At 27.7% G+C, this 15,095-nt stretch overlaps 2 protein-coding genes across 5 annotated transcripts; both read left to right on the forward strand.

The window, feature by feature from the left end:
* Window positions 1-18: 18 nt before the first annotated feature.
* LOC141528305 (uncharacterized) lies at window positions 19-9,881 on the forward strand. Of its 4 annotated transcripts, XM_074244289.1 has the most exons (10): window positions 19-104; window positions 898-1,273; window positions 1,353-1,457; window positions 1,546-1,730; window positions 1,798-2,004; window positions 2,761-2,880; window positions 3,069-3,213; window positions 4,349-4,526; window positions 4,590-4,700; window positions 7,266-7,468. In XM_074244289.1, exons 1-10 carry the CDS (start codon window positions 33-35, stop codon window positions 7,327-7,329), a joined length of 1,563 nt encoding a protein of 520 aa, XP_074100390.1. In that variant the 5' UTR covers window positions 19-32; the 3' UTR covers window positions 7,330-7,468. The 4 variants fall into 4 exon arrangements, with proteins under 4 accessions (XP_074100390.1, XP_074100388.1, XP_074100389.1 ...); XM_074244288.1 differs by lacking the exons at window positions 19-104; window positions 898-1,273; window positions 1,353-1,457; ... (4 more) ...; window positions 4,349-4,526; window positions 4,590-4,700 and adding exons at window positions 4,711-5,095; window positions 7,753-8,199; window positions 8,577-8,840; ... (1 more) ...; window positions 9,653-9,700; window positions 9,805-9,881 and having other exon boundaries at window positions 5,159-7,684; XM_074244287.1 differs by lacking the exons at window positions 19-104; window positions 898-1,273; window positions 1,353-1,457; ... (3 more) ...; window positions 3,069-3,213; window positions 4,349-4,526 and adding exons at window positions 7,753-8,199; window positions 8,577-8,840; window positions 8,926-9,618 and having other exon boundaries at window positions 7,266-7,684.
* LOC141528407 (uncharacterized) lies at window positions 9,674-15,052 on the forward strand. Its single transcript, XM_074244456.1, has 8 exons — window positions 9,674-10,358; window positions 10,468-10,896; window positions 11,615-11,881; window positions 11,965-12,109; window positions 12,827-13,124; window positions 13,378-13,532; window positions 14,576-14,839; window positions 14,918-15,052. The coding sequence occupies exons 1-5, from the start codon at window positions 9,946-9,948 to the stop codon at window positions 12,938-12,940; spliced, it is 1,368 nt and encodes a 455-aa protein (XP_074100557.1). The 5' UTR covers window positions 9,674-9,945; the 3' UTR covers window positions 12,941-13,124; window positions 13,378-13,532; window positions 14,576-14,839; window positions 14,918-15,052.
* The last annotated feature ends 43 nt before the right edge of the window (window positions 15,053-15,095 follow it).

The following is a 15,095-nucleotide window of genomic DNA, read 5'->3' on the forward strand; positions in this document are numbered from 1 at the left end:
AATTATATCATTTTATTGTACAAAATTTAAGTATGAATCAAAAAAAGGCTACTGTTAAAGAGTCATTGAGTTACGTTCAATTGAAGAAGAAAAAACCCGTTGGAGTGAATAATTTATTTATTTATTTATTGCAACAGAACTTAAATATAAATAATGAAAATTAAAATAAAATTAAATTAGTGACATTGCATATGAATTAATTGTAAAAAATTTGTGTTAAAAAATAAGATGTGACATTTAAATCATCAGCTGACATTTGACAATTTTTGAAATTTTTATAACAAATTAATTATGATAAAAAAAAAATCCTTTTAAAAATTTTTACTTATAATTGTTTTTAATTTCTAGATGTAGAATTTTTTTTTTAATTTTATGACCCTGAAATTAGCAAACACTTGCTAATTTTTTGAATTTTTTTAAAAAACGAGTTTAAGAAATGAAAATTAATAAGTATTTATGATATATTCGAAAATTCTCTATTTCTAGATACATAATTAAGAAATGACCTTGTATTTTGTCTACTGATGATATTTTTAACGATATAAGCTCATCCCGATGTTACACTCATCAAGACCTTTCATTTAAGTACCCACATCAATTTTTCATATATTTATATATATTATATATATTTATATATGAAAAATATATCAAAAATGCATGTGGGTACTCAAATGAAAGCTCTTGATGAGTGTAACTCCAGGATAAGCTTATATCTTTAAAAACGTCAATATTTAAGAAAGTACAGTGCAATTTAACAAAAGTCATTATTTAATAAAGCAAAATTTTATTTATTTATAATTCACAAGTCACAGCAGTTACATAGTGACTGCAAGGTTACTAGTAATTCAATTATTGTAAAAATTCTTGAACGGAGAATTGAAAAAAAATTTATTTTAGGTAAAACTAAAAGGAAAATATTTATTCAGAGCTGCCGTGAGACTAGTTATTGAATACAAAGACTGGTTGCAAAAAGAAGACAACGAAATTCTTAAAGAAGAAAAGTCTCTGAGTATCCAAGACCGGTCAGTTCTTTTGACATCTCCTAATATAAGAAACAAACAGGATAAAGTTCACATAGTCCAGTTGATTAAAAAATTCAATGCGTTTAAAAAGTATCCGGATAAAGAGCGGCAACTGATTGCCAGAGTTGTTTACTACAAGCGTTTTAACGCCCAGCGTGTTATCGTCAAACAGAATCATCCCGCGGAATTTATGTATTTTATTGTCCAAGGAGAGGTCGAGTTGAGGAAAATTGAGAAGGATTACATTACTGGTGTGTATTTTTAATTAAGATTGTAATATGTTTCAATAATTAATTTAAAGTGATTTTTTTTTTTTTTTTTAATTAAAAGGAGATATGAAAGAAATACATACAGGAATTTTAGGGCCCGGTGACATGTTTGGTGAAGTAGCGCTTTTACATTCAATTTCACGGTCAACAACTATTATCACAAAAAGTATAAAATTTAATATTAATTTTAGTAAAAAAAAAAAAAAAATTTTATTCAATTATTTAATTTGTTGCCAAATAAATTAAATTTTTAGCGGCTGTAGATTTGTTTTGTCTTCATAAAACCGACTTTGACCGACTGTTAAAAAATATTTTACTGCAAAACTGGACAATTTTGGAAGATGCGTTGGTTAATTTTAATTATTTCAAGTCTTGGGATGACACTACTGTCAGAGAATGCTGCATTTTAAGTAAAATAAAGGACTTTGAAGCCAACGAGGTAGTTATTTACATCGATGATTATAATATTTGTTGATTTTAATTAATTTTTATAAATTAATTTTCAGATTTTGTTAGGTGACGGCGAAGGTATGGTGAACTACGTCTACTTCGTATTGTCGGGTATATGTCGGGTAATTGAACATATGCTCATACTAGAAGAGAAAAATTATGGCAAAATTACGTATCAGTTATACAATCCGGATAAATTAGATACACCACGAAGGAGTAGCAAAAGACTCAGCCGGAAATCAAATGGAGAAATTAATTTTCTAGTAAATTATTTATAAAATTTAAATTGGCAGAGACACAAAAAAAAAAAAAGGTTCACTTGAACCAAGAAAATATTTTTCTGATTTTTTTATTTTAAAGTAATTTTTTTTATCATTGATAGATAGCGAGGTTGGTTTCAGAACTTGGAACTCAAATTTAGCTTCAATGATTAAAAATACACAGAAAAAAAGGTTCACTTGAGCCAAGAAAATATTTTTCTTCCTAATTATTTTCTTGAGCGAAAAAAAATTTTTTTTGACAAGAAATTTCACTTTTTCCACCAAAATTAATTTTCTTACTTTAAGAAATACGTTTCTTAATCCAAGAAAATTTATTTAAGTCAAGAAAATCTTCTTATTTTGAGAAAATTAAGCCTCTTGCTCCAAAAAGTTTAGTTCTTGATAGAAGTAAATTTTCTTGTCTTGAGAAAATTTGTCTCTTGCTCCAAAAAATTAAATATAAAAATAGAAGAAAATTTTCATTAATATTTCTTATTGATTAACATGTCAAATGGGAAGATCAAATAATATTAAATTATTTTTTTTTTAATTAAATATGAATAATTGCACGCTAAAATAATATTAAATAAGTATCAAATATTCTAAACATAGAATTTTTTAAATAAATTTTTCTTGTTTTAATTACTGAGTAAAAAATTTCTAAAAATTGTCAATGTCTCTTAATTTCAGTACCATAACTATTTTTATCTTATAAAAGTATTGAAATATTATTTTTCTAATTAAATGAACTTGAAACAGAACAAGCCTGAAGAAATTCCGGAGGTTAAAGAATTTACGAAAAAACTGCTGTCACAAAAAATAAAAAATCCTATGGACTGTGACCGAGACAGTACTATTACCGCAACATTACAAGATGTAGTGAGTATTAAACTATTTTAATTAATAATTACTCTTAATATCGTAAATTTAACTAAGTTATTAAAGGTACTTCTCTATTTAAGTTTTCACCTTTGTAAAGTTCGTGGTTTGACAAAGTTTACACTGAAATTTTCAGAAAGTTCGCAGATTAAATCTTTAGCAAACTAATTACTCAAATTATTCTAAAGGTAAACCAGTGGCATGAAATAACGGACATTACAACAGCTTTGATGCGTAAACCGTCGATTTTATCGGACCAAATTTATCCAGAAGCAGTTCGAACTATTTTTATTCAAATTTGTGAGTTCCATCGTGGCGCTTGTTTTGGTCTTGGTACGTATTGTACATTTGCAATTTTTGAAATTTAAGTATTAGTTACAAACTTTAAAATATAATCATAATAAATTGCGTACCAAAAGTTAAAAGAGCGCATAATTATTTTTTTTATCGCCAATCACCTACTAGACATTCTCATAAAAATTCTATACTAAAAAATCAAATATTTATTTTCCAAAGCCAAAAAGCCCATGTCTTCAATTATGTGCCTTTTTAACTTGAAGAACTTGAAAATTTTATTACCTAAAGTTAAAAGAGCTTATAAACTTTTAACTTCTCGCTTAAAAAATTGAAAATTTTCAAAAGTTGGGAAATTATTGGTTTTCCCGCGTTTTTTTAAAATTGAGTTTTCAACGGAAGTTGACGTTTTAAGGTCCTAGGAAGCTTCCCCGAATGTATTCGATGTCTTGTATCGATTGATGTCCGTATGTCTAGATTTGAACTGAGTCAGACCGGTAGATTTTTGAGAAATCTCAAAAAAACTACAAAAAAAATTTTTTCCATCGTTGTTTTTTTTGGAATAACTTTTAAACGGCTTTAAGGATCGATTCCAAAAACTAATGAGCTTTTAACATAAAAAAACCACGTTGATTACTGCCAAGCCGATCAAAAACGGTTAATTTGTTTGAGAGATACCGTGAATGAAAGAAAACCGAAAAAAAAAAGTGTTTTTTTGGAATTACTTCGAAATTTTTAGTATTATCAATTCAAACTTGAAAATTCTCCATAAATCTGAAAAAGCTGCATCGAATTCTGCGAACCGCGTAAAAATCAGTTGATTTATTCAAAAGTTATTGCAATTTGAAAATTTTAAAAATAATTTTTTGAGCTCGAAGAGTGCAAAATAACACATAAATTGTATTTTTGAGCTTGAAGAGCTCAAAAACATCATTAGTGCAATTTTAAGCGCCTAAGTATGGAATAAGGGGGAAGTTGCTGGGATGGCTGTTAGGGTGAACCGTTCTTTTAATTTTTTTTACAGATCTTTGCGTTTTGAACAATTTCAAAACAAATAGCAAAAAAATTTTTTTTCGTGTGCCCTACTAACCTGTATCAATGCGTCTTTTTAGCTTTTTACAGACAATATAATTAAATTATTATTGTATGACATTAAAAATAATTTACTTCAAAGGTGAAGAAATGCGAAATCGACGGATAGTATCAACGACACCAGTACGCTGTTTATTGATTCCCCGTTACTGGTTGCTCGAGCACAATCATGCAAATATTTGGCAGCGAGTCAAAGTATTTATGAATTCAAAGTACCCAACGAGAGATAAACTGTTTCAACAGTTCATTACAAATAAGAAGTAATGCAGTTGATTTTTCAACTGATACTTTTTCAATTTAGATTGACTGTTTGATTTTTACAGATGGATGGAGTACAAGAAACAGTTGCTGGATGACGTCGTAAAAAGAACCAAAAAGTCATGTAATAATACGACTATTCACGACGTTCCTTACTCGATTCGGATAAATTCGACGTACAATTCTTAATAAGTGCTTTGCATAAGTTATAAATTAATCGATGATAAAATTAATCCTTTGTTAATACCCTGATATGATTAGATTATTTTAGGTTACAATATATATAAAGTTAATCCATTTAGAAATACTCAGTCATTTTTTGACTTCATTTGTTAAATAAATTTCATTTTGTAACGATTTATAATCTTGAAAAAAATAGCAAGAAAAATTTTTTTAACGCACTTTGCAAAGTATTGGTTGAGATTTATCTTGAAAGGAATTTAGAATTAAATTCAGAAGCTAATATAACGAATAAAACAAGTGGGGACAAAGTTTAAAAATAGTTACATAAAAAATTGAGATATCATTTATGATTACATTTGTTGTTTATCGAGATAATAACTTACATAAGGTGAGTTATCTAACAACAGATAATTGATACTTGGTATTGTTATTAATAATAAATACTTTATAGGTTCAATAGATTGCAAAGCGTGTCTTCAATTCATAAGATTGGAAATCATTGCAATTAAAAGCTTGCATCATGCATTCAAATTTTGAGAAAAAGATGCTGAGTTTTTTCTTAATAATGATAAAAATTTTTGGTCTCAAATTAACAAGTAGAATTTTAAAAAATTATTAATTTATCCAAACGCGTCGAATAGTTCAATTGACCACTGCTTGGGGGCAATTGAACCAATAATATATTTAAAACTCAAACCCAAACTTTTAATAAATAATATTTATTTATTTATTTATTAGATTTAAATGCCAAAGCACAAAGCCGGATGGCAAAAATGATATACATAAAATTATAATTCACATAAGTACAGCTAATATATACATAAGGGAAATATGAAATTTGCATGATAATTTAAAGTACAGAATTTGTATAATTTTCAAGTAGACATAATGTTTTTAATCATATTAACCAGCTCACTATTATGTTATTATTCGAGATTTATAAGAAAATCAAATACTTTTGTTTTGAAGGATTCCAGGCCAAGAGAATTTATAATTTCAGGAGGTAGATCTTGCCAGAGCCGTATAGCTGATATAAAAAATGAATGCTCGTAGATTGTGGTAACAAAGTTGGGTATTTTAAAAGTTACATTATTATTTCTGCTGGCTATTCTTTGTGATCGTCTGATGACAGGGTCTTCTTCAATAAAGAAATAATATATTAATTGTTACTTGGTAATATTACTGTTGCACAGTTTTAATGCACAGATATTATATTAAATAAATTAAAAATAAATTTTAAAATAATTTTTATTATAAATTCAATTCATCAAATTGTTAAATTATTTCCCTGAGTTTTTTCACGTAGAGACAAGATGCGCGCGCATGTTTCATGCTTATCCGTATGGTTCAATCGTCACCGGGACTGCTGGTTCAATTGACCCCATATAATTTTATAACAATTAATAGTAAATTATAAATAAATAAACTATTACATCACTACTAGAATTCAAATTTACGCGCGCATGAATTCAAATTTGCGCGCGCATGAATTTAAATTTGCGCGCGCCTGAGTTTAGGATTTGCATATATTTTTATGCTTATGATATATTTGTCCAATCACGTTACGAATAGTTTGCTTACATGATATATTTTCATATTTTTCATCTAAATTATAAAAGTGGATAAACAAAGTTGAGGATTATTATAAAGTATAAGTATATACAACGACTACAATTCAAACTTTATCAATTAATTCAAAAATTGAAATATTATTAAACAATTTTTCACCAGCCGAAAAAAAAATTTACATGCTTAAAAATAAAAAAATCTCAATTTTTCAAAATTTATTCATCGCAATGATTTCAAAATTTGATCATATCCGAGTTTAACATATTAGAATCTAATTCTAAGAGCATGAAGCATTTTTTCAATTTTTTAATTCGAATGGTTCAATTGCCCCCCTTCTCCCCTACCTATATTATGACATTAAATTTATCTGTCATTTTACAATTTTTTAATTTTCTTTAACAAATAAATTATAGTAAAAAAAAAATTATTAAAAAAATGGGCTTGTAGAAATTTTAATAAATTAAAAATGCAATTTTTTTACATTGCATTTAAAATAATTTTTTTGTTAAAGAAAATAAAAAAATTGTCAAGTGACAGCTAACTTTAATGTCATCCCATAATTCAAATTTCGAAAACTTCTTAAAATTTTGCATTTATGAGTGAGCTACCTTAACTCTTGATATTCTTCTTAATTTTACATCTTAAAAAATTAATTATTGATTTTTTTGTATAAAAAAGTAATTTTAATTGAAATAATTTTTTTTTTAAACTGATTGAATATCATAAAAATGATTAATTGGATAGATTTGATATCATGTATGTCTAAAGTGATCAGTGTAATTTTTATCAATTAAACAGATATGAATAACAAATTATTCACACAAATTTTAACTGTAGACTTGATTAGATTATATTTATCAAGAGCTATGAAAAATATAAAAGCCCAAGTGCATTTCTAAAAATATTACACTATTTTCAATGATAAGTTTGTTTCTATAAGTGTTTTTATTTTATGTCATTACTCCTTAAAACTTATAAAATTATTAAAGATGTCGCCGAAAGAACCGGAGATTTCTTCTCCGAAAATCTTGGCCGAATATTCTGAAGAAATAATCCAAGAATTATTCAACGTGAAGCTTCCTCCAGATTGGAAAATATTAAAAAAAGAAGAAAAGAGTGAACTGTTGCTTAAATGGGCCCGTGAAGCTTTTCCTAACGTACCTGACTCGCTGATTCCGATGACAGTGGGGTTGACAGTTGATGGCGACTCTGGAATATCAATGGATCAAAAACCTGATTGGCTGGACCATGAAAAATTTTTGAGGGGTCAAAAGTTTGCTCAGGATAATATTTTTGGATTGTATTTCTCTGTGCTGCTGACTTTGTTCAGCTCTATGTCGTTTGAAGAAGGCTTCAAGCCTCTTGTTGCCAGCAAACAAACATCGGAACCCTACAAGGCGTTTAAAAGGTACTTTTCTGCTAATTTTACTTTAATAATTATTTTTAATTGTAAAAATAATTAATATAATATTTTAGATATTTATCAACGGGTAAGCGAGTAAGAAATTGGTATACTACCGATCCTTGGACCAAAGGAACTCCAGCGTACAATGACATGAGGGCTGTACGACAGGGTCACGTGATTGTTCGCAGAAAAGCAAATACCATGTCGGCTGAAGAGTTAACTAAAGCTGCAACAATAGAGAACTCATTGTCACCTACAACAGATGTATTGTTAGAAGATTTTCGGTCAGGATGTCCTGTTACTTTACCTGGACAGTGTCCTTTTGCAGAAAAGTCTAAAAGTTCCGTACAGTTTTTGAGAATGCATCAATGCGAGATGGCCTGCGCCCAAGGCGGGTTTTTTTGTTTGGGTGTTCTCTGTCCGGAAGCTATAGGCATCCATGGTGCCACTGATCAAGAGCTTGAGGACTATTGCTACGTATGGAAGTGCTTTGGCTATTTGCTTGGAATTGAAGATGAGTAAGTGCCAAGAAATTAATGAAAGGTCTCGATGAGTGTAACATCAGGATGAGCTTATATCATTAAAAATATCATCAGTAGACAAAATACAACGTAATTTCTTTATTATTGACATTTTTTGAGATATAAGCTCACCTTGATATTTGGCTCATTGAGACCTTTCATTTGAGTACCTACAAGCATTTTTTTCATATATTTCATATATATGATATTTCTTATATTTTTGAAATATATAAAATATATAAAAAAAATCGTGTGGGTACTCTTTTTAATAACTTTTTAATAAAGAATTTAATCATTAAAAGAACTCTATGAATTATCAGATGTCTCTCAATTTCAATATAATTATTTTAATATCTAATAAAAAATAATTCCAGGTTCAATTTCTGTCGAGGAAGCTATGAAGACATCAAACAAAGGTCTAGAGATTTTTTGAACCTCTGGATAAAAGCGAACCTCAGAAACATAACTCCAGAATTTGAACATATGATGAGATGCTTAACTATTGGCACTGGATATTATTTCACAGATATTTCTTATGAAGTGAGTCTGTTGTATTTCGCAGAGTTGATGGATATTGAAATGCCAAGGCTTCGTTCTCTACTCAGCTATTCTGACTGGATCAGACACAAGCTTGCCAAGTAAAAATAATAAAATACAAATAAATTATTTAATTTAGAAACTTCATTAATTAAAATTAAAAATATAAATTTTACCACTTGACAGGTTTTTGATGTATTACGTAATGCGCGTTCCACAAGTGAAGAAATTCTTAAACTGGAAATTTCACAGAGATCTAAACAACGCGTTAAATTTTTCTAGTGAAAAACACGCAGAATTACAAGAAAAATCAGACAAAGTTATGAAATCTGCCATTTCTAAAAATAACAGCACAATGATTCTGTCTAAAATTAAAGTATTTGATTTTTTGTGGACAACTGTATTATTGTTTTTTGTATTTTATACTTTTATTTTAAAAGTGATGGAATAAATAGTCTACACGGAAAGAACATAATTTATGTATTATCCTTCCATATATCCTCCCATATTATACTCAGTGTGATCTGTGGGGAAAAAACTTTCAAATAATATCAAATATAATCTAGATTATAATGCGTATAATCCAGATTATAATGAGTATAATCCAGATTATAACGAGTATAATCCAGATTATAATGCGTATAATCCAGATTATAATGAGTATAATCTAGATTATAATGAGTATAATCCAGATTATTATGAGTATAATCCAGATATCATGTAGTATAATCTGGGCTTTTTTTAGCTACTATCTGAGTTTTTTTTTTCACCACAGATTACACTAAATATAATATGGAAGAATATGCAGTGTAATTTTGTTCTTTCCGTCTACCAAAGCAATTATATTTTATTCATTCAGTCTTTAGTTGTTTGATGAATTTTATATAAGTTGATTTTTTTTCCTGTTCCATAGCTCTTGAAATCGACTATAAAAAAGAAGAAAAAAAAATCTTACGTAGTGGTAATTATCTATTTAATTCATCTCGTCGTTTATTTTTTTAATAAAATTATTACCATATTTTTTATTGAATTAATAATTTATTTATCGTGAATGACTGAGAGCAGCAAAGATAAGATTTTATTTATCATAAATTGCGAAAGAGAAAATTGACGTTCATTCGAATATCATTTGTGGTTTAAAGTTGTAGTAAAGAGTTGTGCTTCGTAATATAAAAAATAAAATTATTAAATGACTTTAAATAAAAAATGGCTTTAGAATCTGATAAGTTTTTTTTTAAAGAAATAAAATATTCTGAAGAAATAATAAAAGATTTGTTTAAAGTTAAAATTCCATTAAATTGGAGTGAGTTGAATAAAAAAGAAAAAAGTGAACTTGTACATCAGTGGGCTCGAAAGGCATTTCCTAAAGTACCAGAATCTTTAATTACATTGACAGTAGGCATGACAGTTGATGGCGACTCTGGAAGATCCATTGATGAAGAACCTGAGTGGTTAGATCGAGAAAAATTTGCGCGGGGACAAAAATTCGCTCAAGATTATCTGTTTGGGGTATTTTTTTCTATACTCTTCGCTTTGTTTGGACTCTATTCGTTTGAAGAAGGTCTTAATTCTTTGATAATAACAGGAAAGTCATCGGAACCTTATACCGCATTTAAAAGGTATTTATTTTCCTGTAAATTAATAATTTTTATCAGTAAATAAATCGATAAATAAATAAATAATTTATCAATTCTTTTGATTTTAATTTTAGATACTTATCCACTGGAGCAAGATTCAGAAATTGGTATACACTAGCGACATCTGGACCAAAGGAACGCCAGCATACAACGACATTAGAACAGTACGGCGAGTTCATGAAATAATACGGAACAAAGTTACCGCCATGACTGAAGAAGAAACGAACAAAGCAACGAAAATTAAACATCCTTGGTCTCCAACAAGAGATACTTTGGTGGAAGACTTTAAATCGGCTTGCTCTGCAGCATCACCAGGGCAGTGTCCTTTTACGATGAAGATTCCAGGTGTTAATCTCAAAAAAATGCATCAAGGAGAGATGGCTATGACGCAAGGCGGATTTGCTGGCTTAATAATCCTCATCCCTGAAGCTCTGGGCATCCATAGTGCCACTGATAAAGACCTTGAAGATTATTGTTATGTTTGGAAATGTATAGGTTATCTTCTCGGCATCGAAGATGAGTAAGATTTAAAAAAAAAAGTTATTTATTTTTTTAAAGTTCAAACACCAATCGGAAATATGCAACAATTCAAAAATATTATAAAACTATGAATTTCAATAAATATAAGAAAGAAAGAGGGTACACATGAAGAACAAGATGACACTGGATATCATCCCACATTATAATCAGTGATATCTGTGGGGGAAAAAAAAATTCCGATTATAATGCGTGATATCTGGATTATACTCATTGTAATCCAGATTGTACTGTGTGATATCTGGATGGTACTCATTATAATCTGGATTATACCCATTAAAATCTGTATTATACTCATTATAATCTGGATTATACTCATTATAATCTGGATTATACTCATTATAATCTGGATTATACTCATTATAATCTAAATTATACTTGTTATAATCTAAATTATACTTGTTATAATCTAAATTATAATTGTTATAATCTAGATTATACTCATTATAATCTGGATTATACTCATTATAATTTTCAGAGGGATTATACTCGTTATAATCTGGATTATACTCAAGAAAATTTTATTGAAAAAATTCATCTTTAGAAGCCCTGAAAAATTATAAATGAGATTTTTTTAAATAATTTTTTCTGCCTAGTTTATTTTTCAAGCAACTCATCTAATTATTTATAAATTATAAATTATTTTGAATATTGAAAGAAATCAGAAAAAATAATTTATAATAATTATAATGAATTTTTAGGTTCAATTTCTGCCGAGGAACTTTAGAAGAAATCAAACAAAGATCCAGAGATTATTTGAACGCATGGGTGAAACCTAACTTGCGTGAATTGACTGTAGAGTGGGAACACATGATAAGAGTCATGATTGCTGGCGCTGAAAATTTTACTGGTTCTGGTAGTTCTTTTGAAGGAAGTATTTTTTACTTTGCCGAATTAATGGATATTGACATGCCGCAGTTACGCTCTTTACTCAGTTATTGTGATTGGATTCGCCATTATTTTCTAAAGTAAAGTTATTTGTATTTTCATTTTATGAAAATATTAATTTTATAATATTGAAAGTTAAAAAATAAAAATTATTATTTTGTAGGTTTATGATAAACTACGCGTTGCGATTTTCTGCAGTAAGAAAATTCATGAATGCTAAAGTGAATACAACTATGGACAATGCATTGCAATTTTCAAATGAAAAGCATGTCAAATTACAAGAAAAATCTTCGAAATTGTTAGCTTCTGTAAGATCTAATAGAATAACTGAAAATATTTTTACGCAGTATAAAATTTTTGAGCTATCATTTTTATTTGTACTGCTTCTTTCTATTTATAAATTTTTCGTCGCGGTATAAAATATTTTTTTTTGTTATAATTTTTTAGAACTGTTATTCATGTCTTAGTAAATATCGCGCTCCAGAAAGGAAGTAAACGTAAAATTCTACAGAAATGCAAAAAAAAAATTGTCAATTTTTTTTTTTTTTTTAAATTTTTTTTTGCCATAGTTTATTTGTGATAAAATTTTTAAAATTATTAAATATGTGCTAAGTTAATTCCCATTAATTATTAGAATTTTTTTATGGCACCCAGGAACCACAAGGACGTATAATAAAAATTCTGTTTTTTTTTTCTAAGTCCAAAAAAATTTTTAGTTGGAAAAAAAAAATTTTTTTACATTTTTACACGTTTCATATAAAAATAAGTAATTCCCTAAAAAAAAAATTTTTTTGGACTTAAAAAAAAATTGGATTTTCATTATACGCTCTTATGGCATCTGTAATGCGATATAATTGATTTATCGATTGAATATTACAATCAGGTGATTTATATTTTAATTTCGGAAGATGCAAAAATTTAACTTCTAAATTCTTCAAATATTTTATTATTTTTATATTAATAGAAATTTTATTTTATTTTTTTATATTTTTTATTTTTATATTTATAAAAATTGAACTCTAAAGCAAAACGAAAATTTATTAAACAATGAACTTATCAAGCGTTTCCGCATTTACCGGAATCTTTGCTGTCAATCACAGTTGGTTCGACTATCGATGGAGATTCAGGGATATCTGTAGACAAAATTCTTGAATTGTTGGATCGCAAAAAATTTTTACGAGGTCAAAAATTTGCTCAAGATAATCTTATGGGAGTTATGGCAACTGCGCTTTTGACTTTGTTTGGTATTTATTCTTTTGAGGACGGTTTCAAGCCCATGATTGCTTCGGGAAGATCATCAGAACCCTACACTGCATTTAAGAGGTAAAGATAATTAATTCATCAAATATTTAATCATTTAAAAAATTTTTGTAACAAATTAATTGATAAAATAATGAGAAAAAAAATTGACATTTAAAAATTTAAAAAAAATCATAAATGCAATTTTTAAAAAATAATTTTTTGGAACAAATTTATTTGTTAAAAAAAAAATTAGAAAATGATTTATCGATTGCTAATTTTAATTTCATTGAGAGATAATAATTAATTAAAAATTTATATGTAATTTTAATTTAAGATACCTGGGAACTGTTGCGAAGTTTAGAAGCTGGTACACAAGCGATCCATGGACAAAGGACACGCAAGCGTACAATGACATAAAAACAGTGCGAAAAATGCACGTTATGATTCGAAATAAATTACACGCCATGTCTGATGAAGCGGTAGACAAAGGTACGACTATTAAAAATTCTTGGTCACCGATGAGAGATATTTTGTTGGAAGACTTTCGGTCAGCGTGTCCTGTAGCTTTACCTGGATAGTGTCCGTTTTTGACAGAAGCTCTGGGCCCCGTACGACTCAAAAAACTTAATCAGGGTGAAATGGCTCTGACACAAGGGTCGTTTGTTTGTGTAGTGGTTACTTTCCCCACCGCTTTTGGTATTCATAATGCTACTGATGAAAATTTAGATGACTTTTGTTATGTCTGGAAAGGCATCGGTTATCTTCTTGGCATTGAAGATGCGTAATTTAAATTAATGTCATATTAAATATTAAATATGAAGATATTTGAAAATTTTTTTAGTTTACTAATTATAAAAAAAAAAAAAAAGATTCTAAAATTAAGAAATCTGACAATTTTTAGATTTTCTTTAATAATTAAATTATAGCAAGAAAAATTAATTTAAAATTACTTCCTTGGAAGTTCTGAAAAATTATGAATGCAATTTTTTTTAGACTTTTTTAAATAAATTTCTTTTTATACTGAGGTCAACAGACATCTGACAATTGTTTGGATTTTTATTAAAAATTAATTATAAAAAAAAAAATGTTTTTTAAATTTGCATATAAAAATTTTTTTTTATTTCTACACGGAAAGAACAAGATGACACTAGATATCATCCCAGATTATACCGAGTGAAAAAAAATTTCAGATAGTAGCTAGTATAATCCAGATTATAATGAGTATAATCTAGATTATAATGAGTATAATCCAGATTATAATGAGTATAATCCAGATTATAATGAGTATAATCTAGATTATAATGATTATAATCCAGATATCACCCAGTATAATCTGAATTATACTAGCTATTATCTGAAAATTTTTTTTCATTACAGATATCACTGATTATAATCTGGGATAATATTCAGTGTCATCTTGTTCTTTCCGTGTAGATGTGGAATTTTTTTGTTAAAGTTTCTTTATAATAATTTAGTTTTACATTTAAAATAATTATTTTGTTAGAAGAATTATTTAAAATACTTATTTTTAGATTCAGTTTTTGTAATGGATCATTTGAAGACATAAAAAAACGTTCGGAAGTCTATTTGAATGAATGGGTAAAACCTAATTTACGTGACATATCTCCAGAATGGGAACATATGATCAGATGTTTATTCGATGGTATACAATATTATATTTCAGGAATATCTTATGAAATAAGTCTATTGTATGTCATGGAATTAATGAACATCGACATGCCACGGTTACGTTCCACTCTTTCTTACGGCGATTGGATCAGATTTTACTTGTTGAAGTAAGTTTAATATCATTTCTTTTATTATTTTTTTTTTTTTTTTAATTTAAAAAAACGCTAAGGAATTTTTTTTTGTAGATTTACACTAAAATATGCATGCCGATTTAAAGTAATTAGAAAATTACTAAACAAATTCTTCAACAATCGTGTTAATGATGCACTAAATTTTACGAAAGAACAGCATGAACAATTACGCATGAAATCATCTGAAAAATTAAGTTTTCTTCTTAAAAATAATTATTAATTATGAATATTT

Source organism: Cotesia typhae, unplaced genomic scaffold, assembly GCF_013202065.1.
Source record: "Cotesia typhae breed Kobodo isofemale line unplaced genomic scaffold, CoteBio_Ctyphae contig_43, whole genome shotgun sequence".
Lineage (NCBI taxonomy): Eukaryota > Metazoa > Arthropoda > Insecta > Hymenoptera > Braconidae > Cotesia > Cotesia typhae.

Bases quoted from the DNA above. Each gene is read 5' to 3' on its own strand.
- LOC141528407 (XM_074244456.1), top strand. From the start codon at position 9,946: ATGGCTTTAGAATCTGATAAGTTTTTTTTTAAAGAAATAAAATATTCT. The intron at 11,882-11,964 runs GTAAAGTTATTT...ATTATTTTGTAG, and splicing joins ATTCGCCATTATTTTCTAAA to GTTTATGATAAACTACGCGT. The intron at 12,110-12,826 runs GTAAGATCTAAT...TGAACTCTAAAG, and splicing joins CTTCGAAATTGTTAGCTTCT to CAAAACGAAAATTTATTAAA.
- LOC141528305 (XM_074244289.1), top strand. From the start codon at position 33: ATGAATCAAAAAAAGGCTACTGTTAAAGAGTCATTGAGTTACGTTCAA. The intron at 1,274-1,352 runs GTGTGTATTTTT...TTTAATTAAAAG, and splicing joins TGAGAAGGATTACATTACTG to GAGATATGAAAGAAATACAT. The intron at 4,527-4,589 runs GTAATGCAGTTG...TGATTTTTACAG, and splicing joins CAGTTCATTACAAATAAGAA to ATGGATGGAGTACAAGAAAC.